Here is a 14828-nt window from a genome sequence, read left to right as displayed (position 1 = left end):
GCGGCAGGGCGGGGGGCGGCAGGGGCCGCCTGGCGGGGTCTGTGCGCCCGGTTGCCGCGCTGGGCCCCCACCCAGAAAGCCCTGCCGGACCTGGGCAGCGTTGGCGGCATCTCCGCGCCCGCGCCCCAAGTCCTTGCTGGTTTTTTCATTTTCCTGCCGCGTCGGCTGCGGCCTGGTAGTTAGCCACTTTGAGAAGGAAAGCAGACACCTGCCAGCCACCCTGCCTTGCGGAAGTGCGCCTTGCCCTCCGAAAGGGTTCTAGGTCCAGGGATGCAGTAGAAGGCCGCGGAAGAGAGATCACCTTGGGATGGCGACCCGGCCACTCACTGGGCAGAGCTGCTGTCCCAGATCTTGAAGAGCGACATGTGACGATGTTGCTGCTTTTCATTCCCAGAAACTGCTGTCTCTGGTCTTGCTTTGCTGCTCGTGGTGGTCGCTTTGCCGCGAACCTGCTTCCACTTCACTTGTTCATGCCAGCTCTGGCCTGTCGGTTAGCAGTGCCTTTTCGATCTAGGACCCACCCAGGCATTGCTTAGATGTACTTCATCCCTCCCGGCCCCTCCCGTAACCTCCTAGATAATGCCTTTGGCATCGCTCTTAGGTGTCTCCTTGAGCTAGCGTGTAAGCCCCTTGAGGGCAGGGATAGAGCCTGCTCATAGTTAATAAATCATTTTCGCATAAATGAATGGCGTGTCTTGACTGACTTAGTACAGTGCTGCGACTCTTCCTGCTTGCTTGCTGAAGGTGCGACAGTGGAACCCGCTCCATGTCGTCGTCATGGCTTTAATTGGCAGGACTTGCACACCAGGCCCAGGGAGGTGGTAGCTCACAGGCCCCTGCTCTTCCTGCTCCATCATTTGTCACATCTCTTGGTTTCAGAGCCCCACCGTATGCAGTAAGCCATTTCCCTGTCTCCGCAGATTTAGTTTGCCTCAATCACTTCATTCCAATGACTAGAAACAATAACAAATAGTTTGAAAGATCATTATAAGCTCCTTACATCATTTTCATCTTTGTTCTGCTCTCTCTGTTCAAAGCACGTTTCTAGCTTCTCCAGTCATGGGTCCTCCAAAACGTAGACGCCACTTCCCCAAGCCCCCCAAGTGAGTATAAAGGTACTGAGGTGCTCTGCCGGCTGCTGTGTTTTCCTTAAAGCCGTTGAGTACCAGTCACACAACCAGTGCCGTTGGAGGAGCAGAGTATACATGGGCCCTGTTTTCCTCTCTGGCCTCCATTACAACATCAGAACTTGCTGCAGGAAAACTGGCTTCTATGTCTGATAAAACTGCTTGTCCGTGAATTTTTAAAAATTGTAAAGTTAAGGGAAATAGTGAAACTATACATATTGCAATACAGAATTCTTGAGGATCGCAGGCAACCAGCTCATGGCTTACTGCATAAAAATGATGAGAAGAAAATCATACAGAAAAGTTTTCCTTTCCTTTTGTTTAACGATTCGTATCTCTGATTAAGTTTAATCTGTTCAATTTTTATTTGTATTTGCATCATCATGGAATGATGAAACATTAGCCTCACTATATTTCTATTGTCCACGTTTTAAGACTGTCTGATGATGGACCCCAAAAAATGCCTACACTGGCGCAGTAAGTCGGTTTGTACTTTTAGTACCTTTAATGACATTTTATTTGCCACCATTTTGTTAATTACTCAATTACCACTGAGCCTCTAAATTGGGTTGGTTGTGACACCTGAATCCAGTACCATCCCGAGGTGCTTCTGTACTGATCAGTCATGTTATTTGGGCGAGAATAACAAGCGCTAGACTAATTCCACTTGTTTTCCTTTATCCCTTTAAAGTAGGTAGGGGCCGAATGTAGACGTTTCGCTCAGTTGTCATGCGTCTTTTAATTTCCTATTACAACATTTTAGTCTTTCAAAAATTTACAGGAGTGGTCGAAGATTCCTTTATATTCTACTGAGTCTCCAAGTCCTAACATTTTATCACATTTGCTTTATCTCTTTTCCTTCTTTCTGCCGTTTTTCTCCATCTCTCCATACATTTCTTTCCTGAGCTCTTTGTAAATTGCAAAAAGTGATTTTATCGTCCAACGCCAAAGACATTCCCGTACCGAGAGACCTTTATCAAAACTGGAAACCGGCACTGCAGCAGCCTCTCTTTTGGGTTTTTTATTCCCCTTTCATCCTGATGTGAAGAATTATTTTGTGGAATGCTTCTCAGTTCAGGTTTATAGCAGTTATGTTTTTAGCCATCTCATTTTATAGATCTGTCCAGTCCATCATTTTCCAGGTTACAATTTAGGCAACTTTACTTTAAACATTTTTAAGATTGTGCTTGTTCTATTACAAAAGCCATCCATTTTGTAAGTGAGCTAACCATTAAATATTGCTAACAGATACATGTCTTTCCATATGTGTAAAGAAACTGGGTGTCTGTATTTAAAAAATATGTAAATATGTATACATGTATGCACAATTATAATCATTAGTTTTTTCAAATTGAGTCTTACTTTGTATAAATATGTAAAAATGCGATTCTGTTTAATTCCCACCCCCCAACCACCCCACTCTCCCGCCCTTGGCATTTTGTCTCTGGATGTTCTCTAATGCTCCTAACCAGTCTTAGTGCTGATTTAGTCTGTACAGAGAACATCAGTGCTGGTGGGCTGTTCCCTGATATACTCCTGTAGGTAGCCTCACAGGGCCCAAGGGGCAGACGCCTGAAGTCCTGCCAGGTTGTGCAGAGAATCTGAACATTATTTTTGTTTTGTCCCCACTTCTGTGACTGGCCGCAAGAAAGGAAGGCGGGAGGCAGAAAGGCTGAGCAAGCAGAGGTTATTGCTCCGGGACAGCACCTGAGACGGGGTCGCAGCTACTGCCACCCCTATAGGGGGGAAGGGTCTCTTATATAGATTTTAAGCTCAAATTCCAAAGGGGTGACTCATCGCTGTGTCCCTTGATGTAAGGCCCAGTTTGTTAGCACCTTTATCTAGTCCCATCGAGGATGCAATACCCTGTTAATTGGATGCAAGGCCCAGTTTATTACTGCCTTATCACCTTTGGATGCAAGGCCTGATTTATTACTGCCCTTATCCAGTCCCTCAGTAAATCTCCGCACTTGGTCACTCCCAACAATTTTACAACGCACGTCCGACCTGTATTTGCTGTGCTCAGGCCTTACCATGCAATATAGTGACTGCTCCACACAGATATGTCCACCAGCAAACATCAGTTCAAACATCCTCTCAAGCTATGTATTTCAGCAGCTACTTGCAAGTAAGTGTGAGCTGTGGACATGGAGACACTTAAGGACCTGGGAGTGTTCCCTCCCAGGAGAGGTGACTGCTGGATGATCTAGGGGGCTTCTCACTGTTGGCAGTGCAGGGAAGCCCAGGTTGAAGGATTTATATGCAAAAGGGTGTTCCCGACACTTGTCTCAGTTCTGAGCTCAGAGAGGGCCCTGCCCACTCCTGCTGGGCAGTGTAGACCGAGGGCCTCTGGAGCCGGAGCCGGAGCGGAGAGCCAGATGGATGGAGCATGTTTTGGTAGCTGAGCTTGGAGACTCAGGCGCCCAGTTACTGGTTAGATCCAGTTTGACTGACTCCAGGTGGAGGATCCTGGTTAAGGTGCAGTGAAGCAAGTGTCACTTGGTGGGTAGGCCACACCCAGAATCTTCCACTTGAGTTGGGATTGCAGGTCCTGGGGCTGACTTTCATTAGAAACACTTGGAGAATAGTTGACAAGTACAGGTCTCCCCCTCACCCCACTTGCTCAGTGAGACGGGCCCGATGCTGAATAGCCAGGGTTCAGAGCCGCTGATGTGGCAGTTGTTTGTGAGCAGTGTTTCTTCTTGATAGGGTTGAGAGACCATTATAATTTGTAGCTACATAGATATAAGATAGTAATAGAAGATAGTTTTGGCTAAGTCAAATTATGAAAACTAAAAAGGGGCTTCGTAAAAGAAGCTGTTCTTAAATAGTTGGGGTAAAAGTTCTTTGGCTTTTTAATTTTAAATTGTTTGAAGGCGGCAAGTGCATAGGCCGGAACTTGAATTCACTGAATTAAGTCCCCCAGGAAGCAGCAGCGTGGCCATTTGCAAGGGTCAGGAAACTGGCTGTCTGGGTGAGATAGTAAATATTTTAGACTTTGTGAACTGCCGACAGTCCCTGTAGCTTATTATTTGCTTTACTTTTCAATTCTTTGAAGATGTAAAACTATTTCTCAGCTAAAGGACCATCTCACGCCAGGGCTGTGTTGTCCGAAGGGGTCTTGCCAGCCTCTCACTGCTTGCCACTTGCTTTTCTCATGAAACAGCTTGGTTGGTGACAGAATTTATCTAACTGGTTTTTATTTTTGTTTTGTCATAGTTAATTCATCTGCTTACACTATTTACATGGGAAAGGATAAATACGAAAGTAAGTGTCCAAAAGCATTTGATTTTGAAATTTCCAGCAGGTAAGCGTGCATTGTCTTGCCCCCCTAAAGTTGAGAGTTTTGAACCATCTGTTGATGCTACTAAATAACTCATTATAATATAAGAACCTCCAGCCGAGTTCCCCAGAATTTAACTTCATCAGTATTTGAGTTGATGGGTCTACCTGTTGTTTGATTGGAAACTTCACCAAGATTTTTGTGTTGTTACTTGATTTAGGGTAGTATGAATTAGAAATTAACCTGTTAATTTATTAGATCAAATAAAAATAAACTGTGGCTTTGACTTTGAAAAGATAATTTTCTATACAATTTTGCCACATTTAAGGTAAGTGTGGTTTTTTTGACTGAAGATGACTTTTGGCATCATGAAAGGCTGTTTGATTTTTCAAAGTTTGTTGACCACTCTCTTCAGAATGAAATACATTTTTTCATACTGTGTAAAATATATAACTAAAACAAAAATTCATAAAAAAACTCACTATTCACTGTGCCCTTTCTTTTGCTTTACTTTTTTTTTTTAAATAAAGATTTATTTATGCATACAGAACTGGGGTACAGGCCAAATGTGCAGGGACAGTGAGAGGATTCAGCAGAGACAGAGTGGGGAGCAGAACCAGCCGGCCTAGTGAAATCCACTGCTGTGGGGAGCAGTGGGTGCCGGTCAGGAGAAATCTGCTACGCCATGTGGGCCACTCCCTGGCCAGGGATCATACTTGGACCACAGTAGCTGGAGATAGCTTGAGAGCGCTGTCTTTAACCCCTATTCCACCAGGGAGCCCTACAGATGTACATTTAGATTATTCCTGACGTACTATGGGGTGGTAGTTTGCAGTCAAAATGGGACATCCGGATATAGAACACCTTCCCCTCAAGGACTGTTGGAGTCAGCCAGACGCTCCACCTGTAAGGACAGTGCAGTGCGAGCCCCTCACACTTACACCTTAGGGCCTTTGGAGGCTCAGGATTCCTGCCCTGGAATCTGGGCTGGCTTCATTTCCCTGTGAAGCGTCAGGCCTGTGCGCTCCGTCAGCCAGCAGGTGTCACCAGGGAGCCGAACATTGCATGGCTGAGGAAAAGTGGTTTCTGTGTTTACTTTTACTTTTTCTGACTTCCTGTTGTCTGTCTGCTCAGTTTCCCACCTAAGCAGGTAGAAAGCACTCGCTTCAGAGTACATGTGGTGTCTGCAATTGCTTAGAAGATTTTTGGCTAAAATTTACGCAGATTTATCATCTTTTTGATTTTGCTCAAATTAAGTACCTCATCCTTCTTGGATATACTTAAAACTACCCTATTTTTAGGGTGAGTCTATACTTCACCTTACAATCTTTAGCTTGATGTCTAATGTGTTAATAATGCTTTTGTGTTAAATACAATTAGTTACTAATTATTAATGTGCCTAGGCTTAGAGTGTATTAATAAACTTATCTGTAGTGATATATATTACTGGCTTTAGCAATGTGCATGCCTTTTGGACTAGTACTTCTTCACATTTTAGAAATACACCTTAAGGAAAGAATCAGGAATATCATATCTTATTTTGAATATCATATCTTCTAAAAAATTTTATTGGAACATTTATATTAGCAAAGATGTCAGCAATGGGAAATCTTACCCATACAGCATTAAAGTAGTCATTATTTCCTAGGAATTTGTTCAACTTTTATTTTTGTCTAACAAATGTTTCAAGAACTCAGATGATAGCCAGGCTTACAATAAACAACATCAGCTCGCCGAATCCTTGCTCAGGACTTATGTCTAATTGTCAATTACTTTGGGCTCTTCGCTGTTCTATTTTCATTTTTGCATGAATTTTAGGTGGTTTTTATTTCCTTTTTCTACTCTGATATTTGTTTTGTTCCCTAATTTCCTAGAATTTTATGATTGAGATTATTTGTAAACAACCAAAATGCAACCCACAGGTTTTAGCAAAATGATTGAAACATGAATTGTTACAGTGAGTCCATTTCATGAGCCCCTCTGGCTTCTCTTGGCTGCTCTCAGTTGTCAGTGTTGTCATCCTCAGAGAGAAATGTAATTGAACTTTGATTATAAGTATTTTTATTAAAAATTATAAAGATTATACTTGTCCGTTTATAAAGCTTTTTATAATTTTTTTTGTGTTTTCAGACATCCAAAGTGTCTCAGAATTATTTTTCTCCATTAAAGGAGAAAAAAGCATGTGGAAAGGACTGGTATTTCTCCCCTCCCCAGCTGACTGTAAACTCGGGAATAGCTTCATTTGACAGCCTTCTTTACCTGTTCTCTGTCCTTATGTCTCACTGTAGATGAAGACCTAATAAAGCACGGCTGGCCTGAGGATATCTGGTAAGTAGCAACTTTAGTTCTGCATTTGGTGACTCATTCTTTGCTTATACTTGGACAGCCACCTGACTCTGACTAAAACTCTGGCTTGAGGTGTGCATTTTTATGAGCCATCAACAGTAAACAGGTAACCGCCACAGCTTCCCCCATTACCATGGAAACTGGAAATGATGCTTCAGGATTAGGTCTAAGGGCAAAGGACTCTGGGGTAAAGGCTTTTACCTCCTTTTTGTCTGCTCAGAGTAAGGTACTGAGATCACAGCATTTACGTGGGCTTTGTAAGGAGCCATGAAGAAAATAGACCCAGCTCCTATGTAGACAAAGCATTGACCAGACCTGGCTGTTAGGAGACAGCTTGGTCCTCTGTCTTCTCACCTCCTTCCTGAGTTTAGCTCTGCTTGACCCTGCCCCTTCTTTCTGACAAATCATGGACATTTTAAAATAATGGTATTTTCCCTCAGCCTTCTCCTAAGGAGGCTGTTACAAAGCCTGCTCAAACCCCAGAACACATTAACAGAAAGGTACCCTTTCACTTAGCTGAATTTGTTTTGCTTTATGCTCTTAGACATCGTCTCGCTGTATGGACTTGACCACTAACTCAGGCCTCTCAGGCATGGGTGGACTCCCCGCTTCTCTCTCTCGCCCTCCTGTAGCGCTCTCCCATGCAGCATGCCGGCTTTCTGTGTCCAGTGTCCCCCCAACTCTGGAGCCCAATTCTGCCTGCTGAGCCGGATGTGGTCTCCTCACTCTGAACCCCCTCACCAGGTGCCACCCCGAAGACCAGTGCGGGCCTGTTTGCTCATGGTCAGAATGTCCATGCGTGGGCACTACCGCGAGCTGCCCCGCACTGATAGATCTCACTGCAAGATGGCCCTGGGAGGAAGTTACTCCTGCCGCATCTGTCACTGATAAGGAAACTAAGGCTGGGGGAGACAGAACCCCTTCGCTCTGTAGTGGCACCCCCCAGCTCTACCTCCGAATCGCGGCTCCCTCTTCCCCTCTTGGCTTGCCTGCTTTGGGGCTGGAAGTCCCTTTTCTTCCTTGGGCCGTCGCTGCGACTCGAGACCTCTCTCTGCCCTCGCAGAGTGGTGCTGAAGCTGCCCCCAGGTGGCGGTGGGCCGCGTGTCTGCCCTTGGCGCTTGTGGCTGTTAGCTACCTGTTGAGCTTTGGGCCCTTTCTTTTGACTGAGAGCTACAGCCGAGGCCTTTAAGAAGCATCAGAATACAGGGGAGCACCCTGCTTCTGCACAAAGTTGTGGAGAAGCTGCTGCTCGCTTGAGCACACTCACTCACAGGGTGTTTCCCTGACGTCCTGAAAGAGTTATTGAGATAGGTAATTTCTGGAGGTACCAGAAAATCCTCATTTTCTGGTGGAAAGTACCAGATTGGAAACAATAACCTGGAATCTCACATGGGAATGTAAATGAGTAAATAAATGTCTTGGAGAAAAATAATTCAAGCACACTGTGTCCACTTGTGGCTCTTAGTCAAGGTTGGAATAAAACCTTGAGTCATCAGACTGTTTGGCAAAAATGCCTAGTCTTTTTTTTGATCCAAGGTGGCATCACACAGGGCATTAGAGATGGCACAGTCTTCATCCTGGTGAAGCACCACACAGTCCAGACGTGTCACTACAGGGAAGGCCCTGTCTTCATCGCCAAAAAATACATCTGGGCTAAGAACATGTCTCGGAAACAGCAGGCTGTGACGGTGCCTCCTTAGGGCTGTACCCAGCATTCCTCACACGGACAGAGAGGGACCTTGGAGGAGGGGACTGACGTTAGCAGAATCCCTCGTCCCCTGTTTGAGGCTGGGATGCTGGGGCATCTCTGGGTGCTGAAAATACGACGTAGGCTTTGCTGGGTGGACTGTAAATACGAGAACTCTAATATCCCTGAAGGTTGCGTGCAGTGGAAAAGATTTCCTTAAGTTGCTGGGCGGTTGGCGCCTCTGGGAAGGTAGATTTCGATCGTGCCCGGGGCATTCTGAGTGCTGCCAGGACAGTGTCACAGGGCGGTCGCGTGCTCTCAGTGGCTCAGTGCTGCAGTCGGAGCTCAGGGCTGGTCGCTCGTGGCTCCCCTTCTGTGGACCCCTCTGCTGGGCTGCCTTCTGTCCTCAGGCCTCCCCTGCCCCAACTCTCTGGTTGACATTCTTTCGGATTTTTTTGCCTTTGCTTGAAACTCAGGACGTCCAGCCCCTCTTCTCTCCCGACTGTGAGGTGTGTTCCTGTTGGTCCTGTGGGGCCTCAGCCTCCTTCTTTGGGGTCTTTATGGCTTCATTTACTCCTTCTCTTCTCGCCTGGAATTTCTTTACCTGTGTTTCCTCTATGTTCTCAGCTTCCACAGGCCCCTCCCAACCCTGCTCTGCCTGGTCTCTGAGAGCGAGCTGCTTCTCGCTTGGACACACCCTGGCCCTCAGTCACACAGCTGCAGGGCTCCCCGCGTTCCTAGGGGCCCACTGGAGGCTCGCTGGGGCTGTGCATTGTGCTCACACGGTGCCCAGTTGTGTGGGTGGCACCGAAGACATGCGCTTTGGAATGCCTGATGAGTGCCAGCGGCTGAGCTGGTTGTCTCGTGCCTCTTGCTAAAAGTGGTTTTCATTCCTCGTAGGTTTCATGTGGACAAACTCTCCTCGGCTCATGTATACCTCCGATTGCATAAGGTAACCGGATTCAAATGTCCTTTTGCGCTTCCGTAGTGATGGGCATCCTCTCTTCTCTCCACTTATTTCTGCATTGACGTTGCTTCGTGTGATAAATAGGTACCAGAGTCTAAAACTCAGCCCATGAAGAGAAACCTTTCCCTGGCCCAGGAAGTCCTCAGGGTAATTCTGGGGGATTTTGAGGCTTGGAAGGGACAGCGTGTATTTCTGGCCCGAAGCCCTGCTGTGTCCTGCCGTGCCTCGTGGCGCCTGTCGCCGTGGCCCCGCCTTCCTTCCGTCTGGGCAGAGTGCGCGTCGCGCTTCCGGCCGCGGGAGGTTCACAGGCGGTTCCGGGGCGGCGGTGTGTTCCCGGCGGCAGGTGCCTGCTTCCAGTCTGTCTGTACATTCACCCGTTTGTGCCGCCGCTTGCAGGTGTTTATGCTCGTCACGTCTAGGGCTCCTTTCATTTTTTCAAACATTGTGCTTCGGGATGGTTTTCAGCTTACGGAAACTTCAAGGCAGCGCACATCCTCATGTTCCCCACGCCCATCGCCCAGTAAATTCCTGTCGGCTAGCGCTCCGGGTCCCTGTGGCAGGGCCAGAGCAGGACCCCGCCGCGTCTGGTTGTCCCGAGGCTGTCTGGTCGCCTCTGCGCTGCAGCGTCCCCCTTCCCTGTCGCGGTGACCTGCAGCGTCCCCCTTCCCTGCCGTCGGAGAACACTCAGGTGTTGCGCGGTGTCTCTCTGCGGGATTTCGTCCAGTGTTTTTCTCCTGGTGGGAGTGTAGGGTTTGTGGGGGAGAACAGCACAGGGGCAGGGGTGCAGTGCCCCTCTAGGCCCTTCATGTCGGGGGCACAGGCACTCACAGGCCCGTCCCGGATGCCCTGGACCCTGACGCCCCAGGCATGCTCCCCAGGCTGCCCTGATGGAGCTGCTTTTCTCCCGCCCAGACTTCCTGCCCTTCTCAAAGGTCGGGGTCGGCGGGGCGCTTCCGGGCTGGGGAGAGTCCACATTTCTGTGCGGTTGTGTCAGGAAAATGTCTCTCCTCCCCCATTCATGCAGCTATTTGAGTCAGTACAGTTCAGTTATTTTATGAGTGGTTTGTGGCTAGTAAAGCATCCCTTCAAGTGACGTCAGGCTCAATGTTGCTCCATCGCGCCATCGCTGATGCCGAGTCGTGGCGATGCGCTCCTGTCACTGGAGGCTGCTGGTTGGTCACGGAGCCCAGAGCCGCTTTCCAGGGGCTGCCGTGAACGAGGGCTTCCTGTGCTGGGTTGCTTCGTGCTTGAGCCGGTCCATCTTGTCTCCGCTGCTTGTGACTTGCTCGCTTTCTGGCACCCCGAAAGGCTCCCCGGCCCGGACCCGAGAATTGGGTGGCTCCAGGTGACACGGGTTCCTTCCATGGGCGGTGGTGTCGGGAGCCAGGATCTGGGCGTCACTGCTGGGGGCCCTCGGCGCGGGTGCTGGGCGCGGGTATGTCTCCGCCTGCCCACACTAAGCACAGCGCAGGCTGGTGCTGCCGCGCGAGCGCCGCCCTCCCGCCCTCCCAGCCTCGCCGCCCACCGCTCTTCTCAGACGGAGCCTGGCTGCCGCCGCCGCTGCTCTGCGCGCGCTCCTGAGCCCCGGTCAGCGTGGGCGCGCCTCCTCAGCGCGTGCATTCACGTGCGGCATCGTGGTTGTGCTCAGCATCTCCCCCGGGTGCCAGGCACTTGGGGAGCAGGTTCCCGTGCCCAAATGCCTCACCCTGGTGTCCCCACGTGACTGGCCACAGACAGCTACCGTGCTGACCGGCATCTTGGGGTGGGGCGGAAGGCCCCGCCGGGCCACACAGCCCGGCCACATGAGCCTCCCAGGGCCGGCCAGCAGTGGGGTGACGGGTCAAGTGGTGGAAACCGTCCTGTAACGCCGTTCCTGCGCCTGGAAACAGTCGTCCAGGGCAGTTTGGTGCTGTCTGGTAGGAGAGGTTTTTATCAGCTCTTGAGGATCTGACAGCTAAAAAATAGTCTTCAGCCATTTTAATAAATACAGCTTCCCACTTTGTTGTGGTTCCGTTTTCCTCCTTTGTATTTAAAATTTCTTTTTTTGTCTTGATACATTTTTTCTTTTCTACTTTTTGCTTTTCTTTAATCTCTTTTTACTCAATTTTTGTTGTGTCTGATACGCTCTGCTTAGGTCCCCGAGCAAGGCTGACCCTTGCGCACCCCCGTTGCTCACCACGTGCGTTGGGGGCTCTGCCGTGAAGGGAAAGACGGAGACCCCGAGCTCTGAGGGACAGCGGTGGCAACGCCTTGGCCTTCGCCTAGGCAGCTTCCTGACGTGTGGGGCAATTAGAAAAGAGCATGGGGTGCGCCTCTCAGAGGCTCGCGGGGTGCTCGAGGCAAACTTGCTGGGAGCACCAGCTTGGGGGCTGTGTAGAGCGCCGTGGAGATGCAGTGGACCAAGGGGAGCGCAGCCAGCCCTGGCCTTGCCCGGCCGCTCTGGTGACCAGCCGAGGGGCAGTGACCAAGCTGGGCTGCCTGGTCGGCAAACGAGCTGCACACGGCCCCTGTCGTTGCGGTCAGCCCAGACCATAGAAGATACATTCTGCGCTCTCCTTTGGCTTCCTTGAGTTTTGAAGACTCATGAAAGCCCCACTTATCTAGAAGTTCTGATCTCAACAGACATCCACAGAGCCCAAGTGAGAATTCTGGCTTCTCCCTGCTGTGAGCTCCGGGGACTCGGCACCCGCGTCTCACAGTCATTTTCTGCGTAACGCTAGGCCACGTGGTTTTTTTCCTGGGCTGCTCACCTTGGAGTTGGGGCAGTGAAACAGGAGGAGGCGGTGGCTTCAGGAACAGCGACAGCTGCGGGCGGGAGGAAGGAAGGGCCCAGGGGGGCTCGTGGCTGGGCAGCAGGGCCTGGAGGCACCCCCTGGGCACCGCGGTGGCTGGAACCTGGTGGCCTGGTGGGCTCCCAGTGTGGTGGCTGCTTCGCGGCTTCCCTCAGCTTCGGGGAGGAAAGCGCTTGCATGCCCTGCGCTGCTTGCTTGTGCCCGCCACGAGGGGTTGCTCCAGAGCAGCACCCGTGTGTCCTTGCCTGACTTAGTTTGGCGCCCCTCAGCTTCTGTGTGCTTCAGACGCCCCTGGGAGTCGTCCCTTCACTGCACGCGCCGAAAGGCGTGGCTGGTGTTCACACTGCCGCCTTCCAGTGCCCGAGTTACCTTCGGGACCTCTTGTCAGCGGTCAGGAAGGCGCACAGGCCGAGCTGGCGGGCTGGCGGGTCTGCTGACACCGCAGTCGGTCAGGGCTCCAGGGCAGCGCCGCGGCCGCGCAGAACGTGCGTCTGTGAGCGCCCGTCACTGTAAGTGAAGAGCCTCTGGCCTCTGGAGCAGAAGAAGCCGACGCATAAAAACTAACTTGGCGGCGGCGGCAAGCCTTTAGTTAGGTCGAACGTGTCACCCCCACACGGAGCTCCCGTAACGCCTGCTTGCCGCCAGCGTGCTCATTGGTTTCCTGTTGTCCTTGCCTCTGCACCATTTTCGTGACTTTGGGATAGCTTTGCTTATTCAGCGTTCACCTTGGCACAGGTCTGTCGAGCAGATGAGCCCAGGTTAGTTCTCCCTTTCGGCGGGTGGTGAATATCTGGTGCCTCGGTGTCTTCCTGAGTCAGCCTGGGCCCAGTGACCTAGGAGGAGTTTGAAGCCTCAAACTCGGTCGTAGGGACCTCAGCAGAGACCTTCCTTTGTCAGAGGTGGGCACTCTTCCCCCAAGATTTCTACGAAGGGTGAATGGCAAAAAGGAGAAGAAAAATCTCAGATGAATTCCAGCTGGTATTTTGGCGCCAGTGTTTCCATGTCACTGCCTTTGCTCGTCTGAGTAAACACCCGCGTAGCATCATTCTCAGCGCTGAGTTGGAGCCGAAGAGCCCTGCCCGGAGCAGCGTTGCGCCCGACGAGGAGCGAAGCCCTGGCGGCCTCCTGTACCGGTCGGCGGCCGGGACATGGTCTGTTCTTGTTTCAGGGAGAGAAGATAGAGGACATCCCGAAGGACGTGCTGATGGACTGTGCCCACCTCGTGAAGGCCAACAGCATCCAAGGTCAGTCCTCCTCGGAGGTTTTCCGAGCTCCCCTGACTTCTGTGTGAAGTGCGTATTTCGGGCTGCGCTACCCCTCCGCCTTGCCTCAGCGCCGTCGTGCGTGCTCTGCCTCTCCACCTCGTCCGTTGCCTGTCGAAGGACTAGAGCCAGTCTCCCCTCCCTCAGCTATTAGCGTCTGTGTCTTGTTTTCCTTGCTTTTGACACAGGATTGTCTGAGTCCTCTTAACCCTAAACATTTGTAGAAAGAGTTCTGGAAAATAGCTGATGTTAAGAACTCAGCAAGAGATAAGTCTCTTGGCTTTATCTTTAATGCTGTTTGAGACCTTTATTTCGTCACTTGTCCGTAGGTTCAAGAGCTCAGAAGTCTCTATCATTCTTGGCCACTTTTGCCTCTCTCCTCCCCTTACATACTTTTTTCTCTCTTCAAGAGATGCCGATTTGCTTTTGAGAACCACCTCCTAGAGGTTCCTGCTTAAGTGATCAAGGGGAGCCTGCAGTGTCTGGATGCTCTCCTGAGCCCGAGAGGGCTGAGAACAGTCCCCTGTTACAGGAGGGAGGTGCTCTAGGTAGAGCCTGGCAGCTGGGCGCGTACTCGTTTCACAGAACTTAACCTGTCAGTAGTCAGTTACGGGTCAAGAAAGGCCAGTTACTGGGGCGGAGGCATCAGCTGGATTGTACTGGGAAGTTACTGGGAACAGTGGCATCAGCTGGATTGTAGGGGGCACCTAGGCCTGGAGAGGACAGCGGGACGGCTGGAGGGGTCGGAGGCGGAGGGTGCCCCAGAGGGCGGATAGGAATGGGGAGCTCGCGTGAGGCACGCAGGGCATAGCCGGGGTGGGGGTGGCGACTGAGGCAAGGGCGGGGCGTGTGCCCCTGCCCGTCGCTCGGCGCCTACTGGCCCGGCGGGCAGCCCTGGCAGTGAGCCAGGCCGCACCAGACCACGAGTGAGACCTCAGGGAGCCACTGATTTTCCCCTCTGCGAGCCGTTAATGCGGTGTTTTAGGGTTGTACGGGCTCCCCTTAGTCCTTTTGTTCTTTAAGGCATGCATACAATAAGGTGGGCAGTCAGTTTAGAGCGTCTCAGACGCCCCTGAAGCTAGTCCACGGGCCCTGCTTTCCCGTCGTCATCCTTTGCTTGCCCGTCGACTCTGCCATCTGCTGTGTGTGTGTTTTAAGAGGATCTGTGCTCTGCAGCGCGTGCTGGCCTGCCCCTTCCTGAGTTTTTGTTGTTTGGAGCGTGGTCATTTGCCAGTGCTCAGGGAGGGCTGCTCGGGTCCTGCCCTGTCTGAAGCGCGCTCTCGGCAGGCTGCAAGATGAACAACATCACCGTGGTCTATACGCCGTGGGCCAACCTGAAGAAAACGGCTGACATGGACGTGGGG

General features: G+C 50.9%; 1 protein-coding gene across 1 annotated transcript in view; it reads left to right on the top strand.

The window, feature by feature from the left end:
- CCDC25 (coiled-coil domain containing 25) overlaps positions 1 to 14828 on the top strand; it is a 21057-nt gene that overhangs the window by 259 nt on the left and 5970 nt on the right. The window contains exons 2-6 of the mRNA XM_004682423.2: positions 4347 to 4394; positions 6699 to 6738; positions 9344 to 9395; positions 13371 to 13446; positions 14752 to 14827. Coding sequence (XP_004682480.1) covers positions 4347 to 4394; positions 6699 to 6738; positions 9344 to 9395; positions 13371 to 13446; positions 14752 to 14827 — 292 coding nt within the window. The remainder of the gene's footprint in view (positions 1 to 4346; positions 4395 to 6698; positions 6739 to 9343; positions 9396 to 13370; positions 13447 to 14751; position 14828) is intronic.

Source organism: Condylura cristata, unplaced genomic scaffold (assembly GCF_000260355.1).
Source record: "Condylura cristata isolate star-nosed mole 26May11 unplaced genomic scaffold, ConCri1.0 scaffold00014, whole genome shotgun sequence".
In the NCBI taxonomy this organism is placed as follows: domain Eukaryota; kingdom Metazoa; phylum Chordata; class Mammalia; order Eulipotyphla; family Talpidae; genus Condylura; species Condylura cristata.
This window is presented reverse-complemented; position numbering and strand designations above follow the sequence as displayed.